The 24139-nt window shown below is 42.1% G+C and overlaps 1 protein-coding gene across 2 annotated transcripts in view; it reads right to left on the reverse strand.

Moving 5' to 3' along the window:
* Positions 1–3049: 3049 nt before the first annotated feature.
* PPP1R18 (protein phosphatase 1 regulatory subunit 18) overlaps positions 3050–24139 on the reverse strand; it is a 101348-nt gene continuing 80258 nt past the window's right edge. For both annotated transcript variants that reach the window (XM_073598896.1, XM_073598895.1), the window contains exons 4-5: positions 12485–12677; positions 3050–8373 (exon numbers count right to left, since the gene is read on the reverse strand). In XM_073598896.1, coding sequence (XP_073454997.1) covers positions 8354–8373; positions 12485–12677 — 213 coding nt within the window. In that variant the 3' untranslated portion in view covers positions 3050–8353. The remainder of the gene's footprint in view (positions 8374–12484; positions 12678–24139) is intronic.

A 24139-nucleotide genomic window follows, 5' to 3' on the forward strand; every position in this document is an offset into this window, starting at 1 on the left:
GTGTAGGTCTTTTTTACAGACTTCAGGAGATAGGTTCCCTATTCAGAAGCACGGGCGGAAGAAAAAGGTATTTACTTACTTCTTTAAGCTGGAGGTAAATTGGGTATCTGCCGCTCCAGGAGGCAATGCCCTTAGTTTGTGATAATGTACATTTGATTAGTCAGTCTTTAGGTAAAAACAAAGTTGAACCACGGTAAAGGGGTTGATTTTAAAAAGAGGCAGCCATCCTCAGAGTGTGTCCAGCAACTCTGCAAACATATAAAAGAAACAAGAGGGGGGAGGCGCCTCTAACTGTAGTTTTAAAATAGTATCATTTATTGCACAGGATTAAAAACACTTACAAGATATAAGTGGGAGTAATGCTCGTCATAAGTATGTAGTCCTGGCAGTTCTACTGCGTCCCACAGGCTCCTCGCATGATCCGGGTAGCTGGGAAAGGTTCTCCTTCCCAACTGCACGGATCGTGCGAGGAGTCTGTGGGATGCAGTAGAACTGCCAGGACTACATACTTATGATGAGCATTACTAAATTTCTTGTAATGCCCCGTACACACGAGCGGAATTTCATCCAAGAATTCCGCTCAAGCTTGGCTTGCATACACACGGTCACACAAAAGTTCTCTGAACTTTCGACCGTCAAGAACGTGGTGACGTACAACACTACAACGAGCCGAGAAAATTAAGTTCAATGCTTCCGACCGTGCATGGAATTGTTTCTGAGCATGCGTAGGAATTTTGCATGTCGGAATTGCTGCAGACGATCGGAATTTCCGATCAGAACTTTTTCCGACCCGAAAAATTGAGAACCTGCTCTCAATCTTTTGCTGGCGGGAATTCCGCCAGCAAAAGTCCGATGGAGCATACACACGGTCGGAATATCCGACTAAAAGCTCTCATCGGACTTTTGCTGGCGGGATTTCCGATCGTGTGTACGGGGCTTAAGTGTTTTTAATCTTGTGCAATAAATGATACTGTTTTAATACTACACTTAGAGGCGCCTCCCCTCCTTGTTTCTTTTACTTGCTTCTTCAAGCTGGGTTCACGCTATTTGCGGAGTGGCTTGTGGCAGGGGGTCCGGTGCGTCTTTGTACACTGTTTTAGGGGTGAATCAGGTCCGAATTTTTGCCTGAATTCAGACCTGAAACTCAGCCAAAAGATGCACAGGACCCTTCTGCAGAGCGCTCTGTGGCCGCTCCGGAGCTGTGTGAACCAGCTCAATTGAGAGTCGGTCACACTTTCCTGTCATGCAAATTGTGTGAACCTAGCCTTACAGGTGACCTCTATATAAGAAAGCATAGTAAAGTGACAAGAGTTTGTTTTTAGTAAGAAAGAGAATTGTATCTCAGTGTATAGTTTGAAAAATCCCCTGACCCTTAACTAATATATAATGAGGCGCTGAGGGCAGTGAAAACAATCTACCCACGATTCTTTTCATTAAACTCAGATGCAGTTTTGAATTCTGCCATGCCACATTCATGAAAAAAAACAAACAAAACTCCACATCTCAATCATGTAACATGCTGGAAATCAAATGAGGACTTTATAATATTCTTTGATTTCTCCCACCTGTACGTCACGTTTCATAACCTATACTAAGAGCTCCAAGCAAATGTACAAACTGTAATTTAGAACACTGACAGACGGATGTAAAGATGCACATAGTGACTACAGAAAAGCTTGACCATCCTCCAAACTCACCTTTATTCAAAAATAAAAATACAACTATTATATAATATAATATATATTTTTTTTAATCACAAAGAGCTGCGAAGCAGTATATTTCCCACCTTGCAGCATGTGTAAACAAAGGGGTGGAATGCTGGTGACATCAGTGCCCTTATATACACATATGCCCATATTTACCTGGGTACTGCAGGGCAGGGAATCATCCAGCCCACGGCTGATTGGCGTAAAAACACGTGCACATTTTATGTTTGGATAAAGATGAGTTTGGAGGATGCCTGGGTTCATCTCTAATGCCGCGTACACACGAGCGGACTTTCCGGCAGAAAGAGTCCGAAGGAAAGAATCCGTCGGACATTCCGATCGTGTGTCGGCTTCATCGGACCTTTTCTGTCGAAAAATCTGAAGGGATCTCTCCGACGGACTTGATTCCTATAAAAAAAAAAACGTTCGTCTGTATGCTAGTCCGGCGGACCCAAAACGACCCAAGGGCAGCTATTGGCTACTAGCTATTGAACTTCCTTTTCTAGTCCGGTTGTACGTTATCACGTTCTAAACGATCGGACTTTGGTGGGATCGTGTGTAGGCAATTCCGTTTCGTTGGAACTCCATCGGAACTCCGTGGAAAAGTCCTTCGGAGTTCAGTCCGATGAGAAGTCCGCTTGTGTGTACGCAGCATTATAGTAACATGGATAGCGTATGTGTATAGGCTAGCATGCAAATGGTCTCTAAACTGGTGCATGACTAAGGCTGGTGACATGGTAGATCAAGATGATTGAAGATTCCTCCTTTAACACAAACGAGGTGGATGAATATTCTTTGCTGCTTAACATTCATTTTTTGAATGGCACCCTAATATACTTTTACAATCATGGGCAGTGCACCACACCACAATTGCATTGCTGTGCATTACAAAAAAGGCAAAAATGCTGCTTTTTGATGCCCCTATTGTGCAAATCATCTGTCCTAATGAACCGTAATCCTGAGCAATCAGCAAAGTTCATGCTCCCTGCTGACTGCTGACTCCGTAGAGAGACCACTGCTTCAACACAAAGAGCAATGGCCCTTCTCTAAAGCAGCCTGGCAGGGAAAAGGCTTTTCTACTCAGACTGTGGCTGCTTTCCAAAGGAAACAACTGTAAAATGTTGTACTCCTTTTGTTTTGATGTACCTGGAATGTATTTAGCCAATTTAAACCAATTAGGATTTCAAAACTGTTTAACCACTCAACCCCTGGAAGATTTACCCCCCTTCCTGACCAGGCCATTTGTTTTGCAATCCAGAACTGCATTATTTTAACTGACAATTGCACGGTCATGCAACGCTGTACCCCAATATAATGTTTATAATATTTTTCCCACAAATAGAGCTTTCTTTTGGTGGTATTTGATCACCACTGCATTTTTTATTTTTTGCGCTATAAAACAAAAAAAAGACAGAAGATTTAAAAAAAAAAATTGTTATGTTCTGCTATAAAATATATCCAGTAAAAAAATTGAAAAAAAATCAAATTTCTTCATGAATTTAGGCCAATATGTATTCTGCTACATATTTTGGGTAAAAAAACAAAAAACAAAATAAGCGTGTATTGGATGTTTTGAGAAAATGTTATAGCATCTTCAAACTATGGTATGCATAGTAATGATGGCGATCGGAAACTTATAGCAGGATATTGCACCGGACACTTGGACACTAACTAACACTTTGTGGGGACCAGTGACACTAATACAGTGATCAGTGCTAAAAATACGCACTGTCACTGTACTAATGACACTGGTTGAGAAGGGGTTAAACATCTAGGGCACTCAAAGGGTTAACCATTTGCCTAGCCGGTGTTATTCTGTACTATGTGTGCTGCTTTTATTTAGAGAAGTGATGGATTTTATTCCGTGCTTTGCAGGGACACAAAATCCATTCCTTCCCCCCTATCAGAATGGAGATCTGCCTGGTTTACATAGGCAGAGCTCCTTTCTATGTCTCTGGCCAACAATCAGTGGGTGCTGGCAGACATTCATTGGTCGGCACCCACTGATCGGCTTCTACTGTATATATATATACACACACACACATATATACACATACACACGCACGCACGATTCTGCACAGGAGGACCGCCCTGTAGCAGTAAATATGCTATAGGGCGGTCCTTAACTGTTTAAAATTTCTGAGACTTTGGTTAGTCTGATTTTTACAACTCCTGATGTCCCAAACCCAAACAGGTCCTGGCAGCCAAAAGTAAAGCTCATGTCTGATTTTACAGCATGTACATAGATGAGATACAGTTTACTAATTCTCATGCATCCAAGAAATACAAATGACAAAACATATACAAACACATATTAAAACATTACAAATTAAGTGCAAAACACAGTGCATTACTGAAGCAGAGGTAACTCTGCTGGAGTATTATCGTGTAAAGGGTGCAAAGAAGACCTGTCATAGCCACGCACTGGAGGCAGCCATTTTGTCAAGAAGAACTACTGGATTTCAATGCTTGGACTTTATTCTGCCAAACGGTAAAAACAAAAAGGAGGTGTCCTTGGGAGTCTATAATTTGGAATCCGGTGGTGGTGGGCAACACAGGCTTACCCAAACTGGAATTTTCTCTTTTGGCTGTAGTGGGGAAGCTTTTGATCCTAACTGGGTCATTACAATTTTCTTGGTCCCAAAAGGGAGATCACCGCCCACATCTGGAAATAGGATAATATTTTCCGCCCTGCATTATGTGCTACAAGCCTAATGGAAATGTCCATATATCTGTATTGTGGGCATTTAGAAAATTCAAAGGTTTGTGAGACTAAAAGCTTTGCTTAAAGAGCCATAGAATGGATTGTATTTATAGTCATTTGCTCAATAAAAAACTTTTAAAAGAGTCTGTTGCACATGTATGTGACCCCAGGAAACCATAGCAGCCATCATGCTGTGGTCTGCCTGTGCCAGCAATAATATAAAACAGAGCAGGTAAAACTGTGTTCATCACTTACTGCTACCAGATCAGAAATAAAATGAGTCCACAGTACAGCAGAGTAAGGTACAAAAATTGAAAGCCTTGTTCAGCCAACATAGTTACGTTTTAGTCCTGAATAGACCTTTATTAACCTTGAGGGCTCGTTTACACTTGCAATGACCTGTGCTTTTTACTTACTAGATCAAGGCACACAGAAAACAATTGTTTTCTATGTGCCCTGTTCACACTGCAATGCAGCCGGAGGTGCGGTGCAGTGAGTTACAGTACAATGCAGATATGTAGGATCTTGCCTCAGCACACTGGAAGGCACCGCATGTCACTACAGGGCACAGCTATGTGGAGACATTATTGAAACGTCACTTTGTGACACTTCAAATAAAATTTAAAAAAAAGTAAACTGTTTGCTGTGCTTAAGTGCACATCACACTAAAAACTCGCTGCCCCTGAACTAAAAGCAGCCTGTATGTTAAAATCAAGCATTTTAGCAAAAGGTGCTGTGTGAACAAAGCCCTAAGCCCAGGTTCACACTGCTCCGACATAAAAGTCATGCAACTTCCGATCCAACATTGCCCTGCAACTTCAGTCTGACTTTGATCCGACTTAATGTGACTTTTTTTTACACTCTATGGCAGTGATGGCTAACCTTGGCACCCCAGATGTTTTGGAACTACATTTCCCATGATGCTCATGCACTCTGCAGTGTAGAGCATCATGGGAAATGTAGTTCCAAAACATCTGGGGTGCCAAAGTTCGCCATCACTGCTCTATGGCATTAAAGTCGTATCAATGTCAGACCAAAGTAGTGCAGGAACATTTTCTAAAGCCCAAGCAACTTGTGACGGATCAGTTAAGACGGCTCTCGTATAGAAACATTGAATTTGACATGTCATGCGACTTGTGCTCTCACAAGTCGGATACCATGTTGCACCAGTGTGAACCAGGCCTTAATCAGGTTCAGTCCAGTCAGGACTGACATGCTGTCATGGTTAGGCATGTAAGGCTTGTAATCATACAAGGGCATTTATTCTTAGCTTGTAAATGCTAATCTGAAGAGCATTGCATTCATTAGGCATTAAAGCAAGCTACATGCCTGAAGTGCTCAGCCCTCATGCAGCTAGCTGGGAGTGCACTTCTTAAAGCATTTAAACATAAAACCGCCGCTCACCATAGCCGATCCTAGTGTGGATGTATACATGTGAAAGCCTCAGTCAATGCCACTCCTCGGACCATGCCCCCCGACATGTTTTGCACCACCCACTATGATTAATCCCCCCCAGTAAAACATGTCAGGGGGTGTGGCCCGAGGAACGACATTGACTGAGGCTTTCATATGTATACATCCACACTAGGATCGGCTATCGTGAGCGGCGGTTTTGTGTTTGTTGCTAACTGGATGAGTTTTTCTTATGCTAGCATCCCTACTACCCAATGGGGCACTACACCTCATCCTGGAGCACCAACTCAAAGTACTAATGGCCTACTTCTTGAAACATGTTTCATTTCTTCTGCTTTTATTAATCACACTTAAACTACTAGAAGACTGAAAAGAATGTGACTGCAAAGGGGAGAGTTTAGGAATTTCCTAGATCACACAGGAGTTCACAACCACTAACCCAACTAGTAGGGTATGCTCACCCAAAGATGCTCTCTCACGCCATTGCTGCTGCAAGAACCTAACCCAGGTAAGCTGCATTGTAGGAGTTTACCTAAAGCTGGGTGCACACATCGAAATTCTTCTAGTTCAGCGGGAACCAGACGAATCTTGATCCATGTGAAACCTTCTCAAGAAAACCAGCACTGAATCAGCCGCTGCAGCCAATGGCTGCAACAGTGATTAGTGTATCCTGCCAGGGGGAATTGGCACCGCTGTCAGAATACAAAAGCGCAGCAGAGGAGTTCTCCTTGCATCCACACCTCTTGTGTTTTTTATTCACTCAACCTGCTGGATAAATGAAAAAAGAAATTCACAGTGTATACCCAGCTTAAGTGAATATCACTGCCTACATGACAGTGATCAGGCCGGGTGACTGGCTGCATATAGGGAAAGTCAAGTGCTCCCCCATACCTGGTTTATTGGGTGCACTAGATGGACTTGTGTCTTTTTTCAACCAGACTAACTATGTAACCTGGTAGCATTACAGCAACAGAGCTTGAGCTTCAACTTAGCAGGTAGTCACCAAAAAAGCATGATTAGTGAGTATGCTTTGCTGAATGGGCAAGTGCATTGTCTCTTTAACATGCTTTACAAGAAATAGTAGGTAGCATTTACAAGAAAAAAATCTTAAAAAATGCAGCGTCCACTAAGTCTACAATGCTGCATTTTACAGCTTATTCTACTATACTGTAAACCATTTTTGACACCTCGGAGCTCAGTCTAGTGAGCTTCTAGACTGTAAATATTCAAATTCTTATGACTGACTCCACAATGGCTGCCACCGATACACAGACACCTCTTCAACTGATTTTCCATTATAAAAAAAATGTAACAAGAACCTAAAAAACAAAAAACATGGTAACATTCAATACAGCTGAAGCGAGCAAGCCATTATAATACGACTACTCTTCGCTCCAACCAATCAACACAGGAATTGGCACTCAAATGTATACTGAACTTTAAAGCCTGGGTAGCAAATGCTTCTTTGCTTATCAGCATCTTTAGAAAAAATACAAAAATATTAAAAAATATATATATAAAAAAGGAAAACAAAAGCAGTTGAAAAAAAAAAAAATACTCGCCGGTAACACTAACTAGTAACGTAAACTAGCTTGAACCAGTGTGTCCTCACTAAAAAGTGTAACAAACCTGAGCCAATATTTGCCCTTTGTTCAATGGCTGCAAGTGGTGATCCCCAGCCAACTAAGTTATACCAGTGGTATTTACTATTCTTTCTATTTACCAGTACCTTTGACTAGTTTAACCAGCAATTTTCCTGGCTTACTAGTAAAGTTAAAACAGTTCACTGGAAACTTGTTTCAAAGTTAGAAGCTTGCTTAAACTAACTGGCTAACTAAATACAAATGGTTATTTTCTTTTTTTTAATTATTATTGCTAACAATAACTAGCATGCAAAAGGATATGTAAAAGCAAGCAGCTACTAGGTCTACATTCAGTGGTTGGCAGGGATAACTAGTTCCGCTAAAACTAAACTCTGGCATGCTAGTAACTGGGAAGATTAAATTTATTAAAGGTGTGATGACACAGTTAGCTTGGAGAAAAAGTTAAAGTGAACTGAATGAGATGGTCAAAACTAGGTTGATTTTTTGTGCTTCATTAGCTATATCTAATTTCACCTCTAAAACTTGTATAAGAACAAGTCATTGTTACCAGCTCTGCTTCAAAAAAGTTGAGTGTAGCTAGGTCCATAAACAGTTGGTAAGCCACCAAGTTGCAGGGGAAAAAAAATAAACTGTTCCAATTCTTAGCAAAAAGTCTTAACGGAACCCATAATTTTGTATAAATGTTTAACAGCTTCAACAGTAACCAGATCATCACTTGTAACACTAAGCCAAGTGGCTAAGCTACCATTCATTGGTAGACAGGTTCCAGCTCTTGGCTTTGGAAGTAACAAAGATCCACTGGTAAACTAGCAGATGTGAGCTGGTCGCCTGGTTTTAAATCGGTAAACGTTGAAGTTCCAGGGGTTTAATAACCCAGATCCACAGGTGCTTGCTGATCTGTACCAAGGATACATGGAGTGTGATCTTCAGCGCTTGCAAGACTCATCTGTAACAAACAGAACAAAGAGGCATGGTGGTGAGGACAAAGAAGGCTGAAAAGGCAGAGACTGCATTTTTACAAATAAATCAGCAAATGCAGATACACGTATCTATCATTACAGGTGCCCTTTAAAGTGCAAGTCTAGCCAAAACTTTTTTTTTTTCTAAAAATTGGGAAGGGTTAAAATCCTAGTCAGTTTTTTGTTTTTTGCTGTCTGTGTCCTGTTGGGGAATTTTACCTCAACTTCCTGCCAATAAGATGCAACAGGAAGTTAGAAGAGAGAGTGAGGGGCATTCCCTTCTTAAAGCAGAACTTCACTCAAAAGGGAAAGTTCAGCTCTTCCTCCTCCTCCCCCTTCTCCCCTCCTCATTTGGCACTTTTTTGGGGGGAGGGGAGTGGGTACCTGGTTTTGACAGGTACCAGCTCCCCCCACTTCTGGCCAGATTGTCGTGGCAATCTGAGCAGAGGTTCGGCCCCTTCTCCTTCGCCTGCAGCCTTTTGGGACACATCACAGATCCCAGAAGACCGTGGGACCATTCACAAAGTGCAGTGCGGCTCGCGCATGTGCAGTAGGAAGCTGGCATCACTGCCAGTTTCCCTTAGTTAAGATGCAGGCTCCTGGACCCAAAGCCGGTTGAAGAGTTGGCTTGGTTGAGGACAGTGCTGGATCCTGAGTTAGGTAAGTGTCCTTTTTTTTAAAGTCAGCAGCTACAGTATTTGTAGATCCTGACTTTTATTTTTTTTGGGGGGGACTGGAGTTCCTTTTTAAACCGGCCTTACACCTGTAGAATTTTGTTAGTTTTGAGAACATTTGTTTGATTATCTATGAGTTAAAGGGGACGATTCGACAATAGGTTTTTCCCAGAGCAAGCAAAATCAAAAGACTAGGATGGAAATTTTTGTCAAATTTACTGCGAATGAACACATTTCTAATCGTTAAATTTGCTGTATAGAAGAAATCGACAGTATGCACCCAACCTTAGACAACTGTCACTGGAACAATCCTTACTGGATGATTTCTCCTTACCTCTTGTTCTGGTGACAATGCTAACATTTTGAATTTCCCATCACTTTCTATCCCAGTGACAATCACCAAGATAAACAGAGAGGGTGAATCAACCCAGTAAGGACATAACAATAAAAACTAAGATGTTCTAATCCTTCCTTGCGCTATCCAAAACTTTAAATGTAACTTTCAGATTACAATAAAATTTACGCCATTGAGGAAATGTTTCCTAAAGAATAGCAGTTACAATGAGAAGAGAATAAAGTCAACTGTAAACCCAAAGTTTTAATTGGTGTTTTGGGTAATGTCTTTATTACCCACCACAGTAACCACAGCAATACATTACAATAGAGAATTCAGGATACAATCCTGCACATTATGTATAGACTATAAATTGAGTCATAAGGTGTAGCAGCTCTGCTTGATAGAGCTTATCACAGGAAACAGGAAATGATATAAAAAGCACAAATATGGTAATATTTCACATACAGGCCACTGAGAGGGCAGACAGGCTTCATGTATACGGGACTTTTTTACAACCTCTCCTGAACGATTTAACTTTACAGATAGTAACCCATGTTTAAAACGTACATTTTGCTGCCAAAATAGACATAAATGAAAAACGGCTGTAAACAAAACACAGCTAAACGAGAGTTACCACGTTTAGCAGTGTTTGGCGCTTGAAATGCCTCTAAACTCAGCTTCTGAATCTATTTTTTGCTGCGTTTCCGTTTAGAAGCATTTAAAAAAAATAAAAATAGCCAAAAATGAAAAACGGCTCTAAACGAAATGTTACCACGTTTAGCCGGGTTTAGAAGCGTTTGGCACTTGAAATGCCTCTAAACTCAGCTTCTGCTCTGCTTTTATTAGCTGAACATAGTGTACCGATTTATAAAGGAATAAATAGCTGTGAAGCACCATCCTAGCTAGGAGGAATTATTTCATTAGGTCTTCCTCGAGATTCGGGGAGGAAATCAGTCAGCTAAATTTTTCCCATGAAAATGGCCATGAGTGATAGTATGTCTGTGGCCACTATGAGGTTTATTTACTAACGCTAGAGAGGGCAAAATTAATCACAATTCTGCAGAGAAAGCAATCAGCTTCTAACCTCAGCTTGTTTAACCACTTGCCAACCAGCCGCCGCAGTTATAGTGCTGCAGGTTGACTTGGCTGCGCAAATCCATAGCTGTACATTGGTTTGTGCAGAGGTACTGTGGGCGAATGCGTGCACCCATTGGCCAGCAGGGGAGCCAATCAGCAGGTCCGGTGGATTCAATGTCCGCCCCCAATTGTTCCCCGCAGAGACAGAACGGGGATCTGCCATAGTAAACTAGACAGATCTCTGTTCTGACAGGGGATCGCACAGAGATCTTGTGTTCCTGCTATGCAGGAAGATGGATCTGTGTGTTGTCCCAGGCTGCCCCCCCCACACAGTTAGAAACACACTGAGGGAACACATTTAACCCCTTGATCGCCCCTGATGTTAACCCCTTCCCTGCCAGTGTCATTAGTACAATGTCAGTATATAACCTATAATCCCTCCAGGGGCGGATTGACCATTGAGCCACTCGGGCACTGCCCGAGGGCCCTGGGCCACTAGGGGGCCCCATCAGGGTTGCCAGCCTCAGTAAAACCAGGGACAGTATGTATAAATCTGTGTTTAGTATTTTACATCTGTCTGTGTATACTGTGTGTACATGTATGTGTATACTGTGTGATTGTATACTGTGTGCGTGTATACTGAGTGGCCCCATAATCTCTGATTGCCTGGGGGCCCCATAATCTCCTATCGCCCGGGGGCCCCATGAGTTATCAGTCCGCCCCTGAATCCCTCTGCACTCAGTCTAAAACAAAAAAAAAAGTTTTGCCTTTAGTTATACTTTAAAGAAATCTTGTCAGCAACCTTAAAAATTGGAGGCAAAAGCACAAAATAAAGTAGTTTAAATGCTTATTGCAGCCTTTTTCTTTTCCATGAACAATTTTGTATTGATTTGCAATGCACCTCTGAACATGCTAGCTAATTTGACCACAAGAAGTCTCAGTTCTCTAGCACAGCTTCCTCCCTCCTTGCACAACATAGCTATCTCCTCTACTGGGAGTGTCTTTTGTCTGAGCTGGCCCAGCTCCTATATAACCTTTTATGTAGCAGAGAGGGAGGAGCAAAGGGGAATACAATAGCGTGTCAGCACGATGTCTACTGATGCTGCTGACATCACATCCAAGGCTCTTGGCTTTTGAATGCCTACACAAGAGGGATACACTGGTAACTAGCATGCATAAAATATGTTAAATGCATATATGGACTTATGGAAAGATTGATGTGCAAATGAATGGTCTAACCACAGGGTCTCTTTAAAGGGAAACAGACATGGTTGGGCTTATACAGAAATTTGAATACATAGTTCTAATTTATTAGAATTACTTAGGCCTATAATGATTATTTTTGCTTGTCCCCCTATAAAGCTTTGCTTGCACTCTCTGTGGCTGACACTTTGACATATTAGTTTGATTGTCAGGGGGAAGAGATCAACTGCTGCCCTATCAACTGCCTGACATCAGACACAGGGGGTTATATACTAAAGGCAAATCCACTTTGCACTGAAAGTGCACTTGGAAGTGCAGTCGCTGTAAATCTGAGGGGTAGATCTGAAATGAGGGGAAGCTCTGCTGATTTTATCATCCAATCACGTGCAAGCTAAAATGCTGTTTTTTATTTTCCTTGCATGTCCCCCTCGGATCTACAGCAACTTTATTTCCAAGTACACTTGCAGTGCAAAGTGGATTTTCCTTTCGTAAATAACCCCCACAGTCTTCTAGCTTACAAGAAAACATAAAAGCGTTCAACAGCTGATCAAATCTTTTTAACTATGTTGGTATCCAGTCTTTATTTATATGTAACCTCTTATGTAAGTTTTTACCTGGAATATGACCTGTTCTTTTGGACATAATTCTTGCCTAGCTTCCTTGTCCTGATTTACATACAACCCTACCTATGTAATCTACAGAAAATCTGTAGTGTGAAGAATGGAGCTGCTGTGGTTGCTGACAGTGACCCCCTTCTCATGCTAATTGTATGAGAAAAAAAGCTTGATTAAAAGATGCTTTACTCACCCACTATGAGAGCTTTCCTCCTTAAGATGCCGCCTAACAGGGCACTCTCCTCCTCTTCATCTTCCTCTGGCTGAGCGAGAGGAGGAACAGGGACCTCAGGCTCCTCACAGGGACCATACTCTGCCAGCAGACAGCTCTCAGACGGATACTCAAAGGTGCGTTCAAGCTCCGCCTCAGGAAAAGAGATGTTCATCTAGAAGAGAATAAGACAAACAGATCATTGAGTTTCGTATATCAGCTAATCTTATATTGGCAGCTTTGCAAAATTTACAAATGGAAGCATAATTGTAAATAGGTGATATTTTGATATTTAAACGGTTGCGGCATTAGCAACTATTAAAAAAGAAATTAGAGTTCTACTTTAAAGTGGTTGTAAACCCTCCCACATAACTTTAACACATATTAATCATCAGTGAATACACTGCAAACTCCGTTTGCTTGCAATCTGTCCCATTCTATTTTTTGACGTCACTCACGCTTGCGCATATTCTCCCTGATTCACGGCATTCTCTTTGTGCTGTAAGTATGCTGTCTCCTTCATTTCCCCTCTCTGCGCCACTGCGCTGTGATACCGCAAGATTTTAGTCCCATTCAGAAGTGTCTGATACCAATGTGACCTTAATCGGCAGAAAAGACCTGCTGTGATAGGCGGGACGCGGTTGCCATAGCAATCCCGAAGCTAGAACAAGGCTTGGCTAAGGAAGCATTGTGCATGCGCGAGATTCCAGTCCCCCCTCCTCCAGCTTGTACTTTTTATTTTAATAATTACCATCATTCAGATGTCTTTTTGCCAAGTGACGTGCAGGGCAGTTCTCTATAATCCACAAGGTTGCCCTGATGGAGGTCAGGACTGCTCTCTGCATTATTGTACTGAGAGTACAACCCCAGGGGGTGGGCCCCTGACACCCAACACTCACAGGAAGTAGGATGAATGATGCTGGATGTCATTGGGAATTGCATTTTTTTATTTCTACTGGTGTAGGGCTAATTTTTTTTTTTTCAGACAAACAAGTCTAAATCATAGTTACAAGCAGCTGCACCGCTGCTTACTTACTTTGATGAAACCCCTACTGTAGCAGCCTTTACTCTAGTGGGATACTGTTGCTTTTTTGAACAATAACGTTTTATCAAAGTAAATCCGGCCATAGCAGGCACCGGCCAAGATTTGAACTATGTATGGGTAGACTGAATGTACCCAAGTTGATCGATTGATCAACTTGGGTACAAACAGCATGCAGGATTTTACTATCGATCACAGTGTTCTCCCGGCGGGAGAACACAATGGCTCCGCAGGAGGGATTCCGCTGTCAACACTGGTTGAAGGAAAGAAAATCGCTCCTGCCCCATACACACGATCAGAAATTCCGTCAGAAAAAACTTGGATGGTTTTTCCGACGGAATTCAGCTCAAGCTTGCCTTGCATACACTCGGTCACACAAAAGTTCTCTGAACTTTCGACCGTCAAAAACGCAGTGACGTACAACACTACGACGAGCCAAGAAAATAAAGTTCAATGCTTCCGAGCATGTGTCGAATTGTTTCCGAGCATGCGTTTTTTTTGCACATACGAATTGCATACAGTTGAACGCATTTTCGGATAGGAACTTTTTCCGACCGAAAAATAGCGAACCTGCTCTCAATATTTGGCTGGCTGGAATTCTGCCAGCAAAAGTCCAATGGAGCATACACACGGTCGGATTTTCAGACCAAAAGCTCACATCTGACTTTTGCTGGTGGAATTTCTGAACGTGTGTACGGGGCATACGTCTATGGCCAACTTTAGTAAGCAGCATTTTATTTGTATTTTTTTGTTTTTTTTGGGGGGGGGGGGGGTTGTACTAGTAAGGATGTTTGGGGGTTGTTTGTGCAAGGAGGGGAAATCTGAGGTGGAGGATTTGTGCTAGGAGGGGGATTTGGGGAAAGAGAGAAATTTGGACTGGGAAGGAGGAGGGGCATACGTCTGCTTGGGGGGGGGTTTGTACTGGGAGGAGGGGTAATTTATGCTTAGGGGTAAGCATACAGATTAGTGCTCGACTGTATTGGGAGGGAGGGAATTTTTGCCGACACATAATGCTCATACATCTTGAGGGGGGAAGGGGTGCCGTTTGGCAAGTTCGCCCTGGGCTCTAAATTACCTTGTCCTGGCACAGGAGATAATCCTCTGACAATTTATAACACAGACGCTGTGGCTACAGACCCCAAAAGGAGGAAGACCTGAACCTTGAATCAGCTTCTAGGGTCCTTTCACACGGTCGGTCCGTCAGGTGGACTCCGCTTTAGTCAGCGGGGGAACACTCCGATGATCCCCACTGAGCAGGCGGATGACAGGTCTGCCTCTGCTTACTGTGCAGAGACGGACCTGTCAGAGTCCCCCTTTTCTCTATGGGGAGATTGAATGAAAACGGACCGCCTGTCCGTTTTCACCTGATCCACCAGACGGATGGAAAATATGGTCACCATTCTTCTGGTTTTGACAGAGAGGATTGGATCGGATAGCAGTGGGTGTCAGCGGACATGTCACCACTGACATCCACCGCTCCATAAGGTTCAATAGAGGGTCTGATCAGGTCTGCCTGAAAAACTGACAGGCGGACCTGATGGGAAAGCCCATGTGAAAGGGGCCATAGTGTGTATGTGGATATTATCAGTTTTTGCCCTGTCATATTCCACCATATATTTATAATAACATATGCCTATATTTTAATTGTTACTTTGAATTCACCTGTCATACGTGGTTCATTTTCTATCAATGAAGGTTAAAACTATTCAGAAAATACTGCAGTTGTGTACAAGTCACAGTCTACTCATCAGGTTTTTAATGTAGAGATTTCCCCTTTTTTTCTATCGGGACAAGGTGTGTTGGGAAATCTCCACAATGGGGACACTAAATGCCTTAAATAAAAGATCACCAGCACACCCTTTCAAAAAAATGCAGACAGGTCATTTATTCATTACCCCTACACAAAGACGTCTCAAGGCTACTAAGGACATCTTGCTCAGGCAGTAATGACGGAGAAGGTCCTTAGTGGCCTTGAAACATCTCTGCTTATGGATGATGAATAATTGTTCTGTCTGCATTTTTTAGGATGGTGTGCTGATGATATAGCATTTTTGGCACTTCTGTTACAACAGTGCCGTCTGTAATTTCGCCTTCCCACCCGCTAATCTACATGTTTGTTTCAAAAAGGGAAGGAATCTCTGTCAGGTTATTTTTGTCCGTGTCTTCCTGTCCTAGTGACAACTGCTTTTTTTTTATTTCTTCTCAGGCTGTCATAGGGACAGGAAGTGGGGTAACTTCTCTAACAGTGTTAAGACTATCAATACAATTTACACATAAGTATTTGCACATCCTAAAGTAACCCTGTCTCTACATGGTCACCTATACACAATGCCCAGGCTGTAAGGCTGGAATTGCAAACTTTTTCATTTGCATGAGGCACGCATGGTAACGCAGATGTGTCAATGTCACTGAGTCCATAGAGTTTCCTTTGTCTTTCACACTAATGTGTAGCACATAGATGTAAATCAGGCAAGTAGGAAAGAATGAGATTTCTACATGACATGCATTCTCAGGCACCAAAAAATAAGGGCTTTGACGCATTAAAGCAGACAAGTGGGAAGATGCCCTATAAGAAAAGACTTCATACTTACCTTTCCATAGCCCACGTTTTAAATTGCTTCTGCTTTGCTGCTCCATGGCCAATGCAGGCATAACCCAATTTTGGGTGAGTAAAATGCCTGCTCCCTTATTGCACACTGTGGTTCCTCCTACTAGCTGAGGGTTGTGTCAGGTCACACTATTTCAATTGTCCTACTATTTGTGGAAGACACCTGCATCCGTAGTGACCTGCCACACCTATCATTTTTTAACTATTGAGTATTTACATCCTCAAACATAGCAGTTTATTGTTTTAACATATATTTCTTTGTCTAACAGAGTGTATTGGGTTACATTTAGTGCCTTCCTTTAATGTTTATCTTTAACCTCATACTAGTCAGCCCAGCCCATGGGTGGTGGGGATCGGTTTGTCTGGCTCCCGAGGTTGCGACGCGCGGCAGCTCTTTTCCCGCCTCATCCTCTGGTGGTTGCGGGGATTGATCTCTGGCGCATCAGCGTCATGCACATGCACCCCGCTCACACCGTCAGCTGAAGCCGTAATGCGGGGACGCTCTCCTTCCATCTCACGCTGCAGACGGGGTGGGCGGGGATCCACTGCTGGCGGTAATGCTGCACGCAGACAGGATGTGATCCCTCGCCTTTCCCCGTGCTGCGGTGGCATGTCTGGCATGACGTTGGCGGGGCTCCTCCCTGGATTGGGGGTATATATCAGCCTGAACTGGCCGGTTGATCACTTCTCATGATCCTATCACTTGGAAGGGTATCCTAACTCGATTTTTCTCATGCACCATATATTTCAGGCAACATGGGGTCATTCAATAACTCCATTTACACATATCGGGGGTGGTTTGCATTATAAAGCACATTTTTGGTGAGTATCACCATTATCATTTCCTGTATACCATACAATTCGATTTGTGGGCACATTCACACACATTACTCTCACTGTAGTCCCCTTGCAGGAACACGTAGATGGCTCACCCTTCACATTTACACACAATCATTTGTTCATTCACTCATTTTCTGTTTACACATTTTTTGTAGCATGCCATGCACGCTATGTGCACACATTTTACACTTGGATTGTGTCGTGGCTACCTGGCCTTCCTCTGTTCCTTGGGGAGTTCCCTGCCTCAACCCTGGGGCAGACATTCTATCTGGGGTCCCCACAACCTCTTGTTAGAAGTTGGAGTTGTAAGTAACTAACTGACATGTTGTCATTATTTAAGAATTTTTTCCTTTAGAGGGCACTATATATCAATATCCATTTACCCATTTCTCCTGCATCGCATTCCTGATGAGTGGCTGAAATGCCATGAAACGCGTCAAGTGTCAAAAGATATTCAGCCATGCCTGGTTTCAATATGTATTCTTTCACATATTATATCATTTTATTCATTTGATGTATGAGTTATTTATGAATTTACCAATCATGTTCATGTGGTGAGTTGTATCACTTGATTTGTACTCTATATACCAATCATGTTAATTGATCAATTGTATTGTATGCTATATGCAGTATATTTTAAGTGTAAGTCATTTTGACTACCAATTTATTCGATACAAATGTCTCTTTAAAAGTTTGGTATGATTATGAAGATTGCGATAATAAATTTTATAATCTTCATACATCTACATATCTCATTATCATTTGCAATGACAGACCTCATTCAAAGACCCACTTTTCCCTTCCTTTTTTGCAATCTATATCAGGAATGAAGGCCTGCCATTGGGTTGTGTCAGGTCACACTTTATTTCAATTGTCCTACTAGCTCATACATTACTACAGGACATATGGGGCAGTGGAAGAAACCACAGTGGTTGCGGTGGGGGTAATGGATTAACACACCCAAACGGTCCAATATTTGCTGCACCCAACGAACAACTAGGCTGCAGCAATTAAATAAACTGGCCCCCCCCCCGGAAAGGTAAGAATTGAGTCTTTTTATACTGTATAATGGTCACTTTAGTGCTTGTAACCTTGTAACCCTAAAAAAAAAAAAAAAAAAAAGAAGAGCTCATGTTCCCTTATAGCGGGTTAAACAGCACAGTGCTTGTGCTGTCTAATCTGCCCCTCTCTAGGCTGTAAAATACCTGTCTGATCCTGCCAGTTCCTGTGTCCCCCTCTGTGCACTGACCACGATAATCATGGCTGCTGAGCCCTGATTACCGTGGTCAGTTTATGTACCTCTGTCATCTGCAGCCCTGCTCTCTCTCCCCCTCCCCTGTCTGTCAGCTCCGTGTGGATCTGTGGTAATCCTACCCCCTCCTGCCACTCTTAGTGGTTATAAAAAGTTTAACAATAGTCACTGACAGCCCCTCTGTGTTATCCAGGGATAATGCAGTCTGTAAGTGTTTTTTTTTATAAACTAAGCCTCTAAATACCTTTTTGTCCAGCTATATTCAAGCCGGTCTTGTGACTCCCAGCCGCTCTGATACTCCGATCAACGGCTACAGTGGGAGGTGCCGAGCGGCCACGTGACCTCCCTGGCTGACGTCAGAATGAGATCTCGGCCTTTCCCGCTGTAGCCCTGATCTGAGTAGCAGAGCGGCCGGGAGCCACGTGGCTGGCCTGTATAAAGCTGAGAAAAAGGCATTGTTTATTAAAAAAAAACACTTACAGACTGCCTTATCCCTAGATGAAACAGAGGGGCTGCCAGTGAATCTTTTTCAAAGGTAACAACCACTTTAAGTCTATTAAAAACTGGATTTGTGTTTTAAGCAGACTTTTTACAGTGCAGGCCAGCCTACTATGTAATATGGATTGGCAGATGGGGTGCATGCAGGGATGTCAACCTGGAAGCACATTTTCTTGAAACCAAGAATGCAACTGGGGTGATATTAGCAGCAGGGTCTGAGTGGCTGTGAAAGGCAATGGGATGTTCAGTTAAACAGTATGTCAAGTGCAGTCTAAAAAATTACAGTGGCTGAAGTTGCCAAGTTGGTATATGGCAAGGTTGCATTGTGTATACCCCATATACTGGTGAGGTATCAAAATCAGTTGTAGTACTTATTGATTTTTTTTGTTTAAGTCCGCAGTGGTGCAAAACCTGACATGGCAAAAACCCGCAAGTGAACAAAAAAACGTGCATGTGAAACACACACACTAAAAAGTGCACTTAAGGGTGTGCTTTAGTCCACCCCCGAAGGAGTAGGACCTCAACCCTGATCCCCGGGGTGCAAGGCTCCTGACAGGGACAAAATTCTTATTGAATGCCCAAGGTGATTGTGGGCTTCTGCCTATGAAAGGGTTAAGTGTGGTAATCACAGATAATCTAAATTGGATGTGTTCATAACCAGATTATGTCATTAGGGGTCATTGAGGAGAGACAGGCTGGGGGTGGATCAGGTGATCTCTGTCCAGGAAAGGAGCATAGGGGAGGGCGAGGTGTGCAGGCGGAGATAACGGTGAAAGAACAATATACATACAAGATACAAGGATGATTGTATTTAGTAAATGAGCTATGTCCTTCCGCTGTACAAAGCCATTACAGTGGCACTTTCATATCCTCTTGTAGAGCGGTTAATAAAAGAGTTTATTTTCTCGTCTCCAGCCTGCAGTTCTTTTTCATTCTGTCTACCCATTGTCCACCAATAATCTCTAGCTCTCTCTCTCTCCAGGGGATTTCCAGACTTTTGTCACACCCCCCTCTGGTCGCACCCAGCTGTCTCTCTTCCTCTCTGACCCCAGATGTCACGAGCCTTCTCCTATGCAAAGCCACAGTCTCCGCCCCTCCTCTTTAATAATTCTTTCCTAAACTGACTCATTTAATAACTCTTCACTAAGCTGGCTTGATGGAGATCACCTTCCACTGTCTACAAATGATACACGTATTTCTCAACCACTTAAAGACCGAGCCTCTTTTTGAGATTTGTTGTTTACAAGTTAAAAACAGTTTTTTTTTTGCTAGAAAATTACTTAGAACCCCCAAACATTATACTTTTTTTTTTCTAAAACCCTAGAGAATAAAATGGCGGTCGTTGCAATACTTTCTGTCACACTGTATTTGCGCAGCGGTCTTACAAGCGCACTTTTTTGGAAAAAATACACTTTTTTTAATTAAAAAAAATAAAACAACAGTAAAGTTAGCCCAATTTCTTTTTATATTGTGAAAGATAATGTTATGCTGAGTAAATTGATATCCAACATGTCACGCTTCAAAATTGCGCCCGCTCGTGGAAGGGCGACAAACTTTTACCCTTAAAAATCTCCATAGGCGACGTTTAAAAAATTCTACAGGTTGCAAGTTTTGAGTTACAGAGGAGGTCTAGAATTATTGCTCTTGCTCTACTGATCGCGGCAATATCTCACATGTGTGGTTTGAACACGTATGCGTTCGCTTCTGCACGCAAGCTCGGTGGGATGGGACGCATTTTAAAAAATTCTTTTTTTTTTTCTTATTTATTTTACCTTTTATTTTTTATTTTACACTGTTCTTTTAAAAAAAAAGTGTGTCACTTTTATTCCTATTACAAGGAATGTAAACATCCCTTGTAATAGAAAAAAAGCATGACAGAACCTCTTAAATATGAGATCTGGGGTCAAAAAGACCTCAGATCTCATATTTACACTAAAATGCAATTAAAAAAAAAAATGTAATTTAAAAAATAAAATAAAAATAAAAATGGCCCTTTAAGAGCTATGGGCGGAAGTGACATTTTGACGTCGCTTCTACCCTGCAGTGGTATGGAGACGGGTGGGGGCCATCTTTCCCTCACTCATCTCCATACCCAGCAAGGGAGAAGATCCAATTGCCTCCACCGCTGCTGATGGCTCCGATAAGCGACGGAGGGCACTGGAGTGTCGCGGGAGAGGGGGCCGCCTCCGATAAAAGTAATCTCGCGGTGGATTCCCTGCAGAGACCACTTTTATCTGAAAGTGGACCGCCGACCGAAGAAGAGGATACCATGGTTATGGCAGCTAGCTGCTGCCATAACCACGATATTCCTCTTCAAAGTTAGGACGTATATTGGCATGCGGCGGTCCGTAAGTTGTTAATATTACCAAAAAATTGAAAAAAAAAGGAATATGAAATGCAAAGCATGAATGCATACATTGCACAAACTTTGCGTGACCACTCCCACCCTCAGCTACATTCCTTTGATAAACTGGAATTAAATCTTACTTCAGGGCTGCAATAAAAAAAGATCATCCTTATGTTCCAACCTGCTGGGAAATCTCTGTGCGACTTACTGCTGGTGGAAAAAGTCAAAGCTGTTAGCATGTACGTTAACTCACTGGCCAAGCCAAAGAGAACACAGTAGTGGGTCCACGTTAGGCCAGATGTCTTGTCAGCTGATGGTGAGAAATAAGTTCATCTGCAGCTTAGACGTAGATCAGTGCTGGTTTGTCATAAAGTAACCCAACACAGGCAAAATACAGGTTCACTTTAAGGGCCAATTTACGTAACTGAATTTCTGCAATGGCAATGGATCAAAATGCATCGCAACACATGCTTCATAAAGAACGAAAATATGTCACGATGTGCATCATTGTGCTCCATGATGCGTTTTGACATTCAATACATTCTATCACACATTGAAAATGCACAGCAACAACATGCAATTTAACCACTTAAATACCGTCAAACGTCATATGACGTCCTCGGCTTTCAGTGAAGATATCTGAATGATGCCTGCAGCTACAGGCATCATCCAGATATCGTTTTGTAGAGCCGGCGATTCTAAGCACAACAGGAATGATCATAGCGGCTGTCCCCCCATTCCGCCTCCCTCCAGGCTCTCCCGTGCGATTGGGGACCCAGAGAATGAATCGGCCAGCACCGGAAGAGAGGCATAGAGATTTCCGAGGGACAGATGGTCCCTGGCAATCTCTATGATCCTCGGAGGCCCGGGCGTGATGTTATGATTTTACGTCTGGGCCGCACAAGTAAACAAAGCCGACATCTCGGCTAGAAAAGCATCAGATCATAAAATAATTTTTTTGATCTGATGTTTTCCAGCCTGGTGGAGAGATGTGGGGTCTTATAGACCCCACGTCTCTCCATAAAGAGGACCTGTCACGCATCATTCCTATTACAAGGGATGTTTACATTCCTTGTAATAGGAATAAAAGTGGTCAAAAAGGGAAGGGAAGTGTAAAAATAAAAAAAAAAATAAAATAAACAAAAAAAAAAAATTAAGTGCCCTGTCCGCACGCAGAAGCAAATGCATACGCAAGTCGCGCCCGCATATGTAAACGGCGTCCAAACCACGCACGTGGGGTATCACCGCAAACGTTAGAACGAAAGCAATAATTCTAGCACTAGACCTCCTCTGTAAATTTAAACAGGTAACCTGTAAAAAATTTGCCTAAGGAGATTTTTAAGTTTGGCGCCATACCACGAGTGTGCGCAATTTTAAAGCATGGCATGTGAGGTATCTATTTACTCGGCATAACATCAACTGTCACATTATACCAAAAAATGGTCTAACTTTACTGTATTTTTTTTTTTTCATTCATGAAAATGTTTTTTTCCCCAAAAAAAAGCGTTTGAAAAATGACTGCGCAAATACCGTGTGACATAAAAAGTTACAATGACTGTCATTTTATTCTTAGGGTGGCTGCTAAAAATATATATATAATGTTTAGGGGTTCTGAGTAATTTTCTAGTAAAAAAATGATGATTTTTACATGTAGGAGAGAAGTGTCAGAATTTGCGTGGTATGGAAGTGGTTAATCCCTTTCAAATTATAAAAAAAATGAAACGGGTAAAATGCATAGATGTATCCGTCTTGAGTCTTTTTTTTTTAAGTCTGTCTGCCCCTATTGCTTTCCTTCTGCCATTTGCTTCCCCCCTCCTGATCCCTTTACAAGTGTGTTTTCATATCCTCCAAACTGTCAGCTGTTTTCCTTCTCCTTTACTCTAGGGGAAAAGTTACCAAATAACAAAAATGTTCCAAACACAAATATACAAAAAAAGTATTACATAAGCAGAGCAATGGATAACTTTGTATTTCACTTATAAAAGTAGAGTGGGGAAATCAGTATAATCACTTATGCAGTCTTTTTTTTTTTAAATTAATGAGGTGAATCAATCACAAATTGTTCTGCTACTTGGTAATAGCTTAATAGCTGCCATACAAGGCCTGGCATTTGCATGAGATGAGCACAAGGCATCACACCAAAATTAAGGGCTTGTTCACATGCACCTACTTAAGCATATGCCGATGCGAGAACTATGTTTGCCTGCACCAGGATACACAAGTGTTCCCTGCATCCCTAGGCAGGCAGTCCCAGTCATGTCAATTGGGACACAGCCGCTGCATGGACACAGCTGCTGCTCCCAATCTGACATGCAAGTGGCTGCAGGTCCCCGAACGCACACTGTCAAATTGGGAACAGCAGTAGCTAATGGTAGCATTCTGTGTTGGATGCAGAGTTCTGATAATGGGGCGTTTTTCCCATACTACCTCAATGTCTGAGAGGATGTTCATTTGTGTTCCCGTCCTGTTCAATTGTTTTTGTGCTTGCAGCCATACAGCTGAGAGATCGATGTAATGTCTCCAACATCATGCACACAGCCTTACTGTATTTAGACTATACTTTTATTTATACATATAGTTCTATGAATATCTCTGGTTTGCTTTGAATTACTAAGGTGTAACGGTCTGTCATTTCTCCCTGCAAAATGAAAATAAAGAATTTATTAACAAAAATGAAAAATAAATTGGGAACAGCCACTGTGTCCTTGCAGCCTCTGCATCTTAATTTACATAAATGGGACTGCCTGCATGGAGATGCATTAAAAAACGGAAAACAAAAGCCACACTGTGTTAACTCAAACTTGCATACGGAAGACTAAATCCAAAAGGTTTCCGTTATAATTAATATAAGGAGGCTTCAGAATTTCCAAGGAATGTGAATCATTACCCATTGTGTTATTGAGAGTAAATATTTGGTAGCGGCACCTAATGGGTCAGTTCCAATTCAACAGTTAACATAGAAAAAAAATTTTGTGCATTGTATGCAATGTCTATTTAATCACTGGGATCAATAATTGGATATAAATGAGATTGAAGATTTGGTGTGCATA

The sequence above is a fragment of the Aquarana catesbeiana genome, linkage group LG09, assembly GCF_042186555.1.
Source record: "Aquarana catesbeiana isolate 2022-GZ linkage group LG09, ASM4218655v1, whole genome shotgun sequence".
In the NCBI taxonomy this organism is placed as follows: domain Eukaryota; kingdom Metazoa; phylum Chordata; class Amphibia; order Anura; family Ranidae; genus Aquarana; species Aquarana catesbeiana.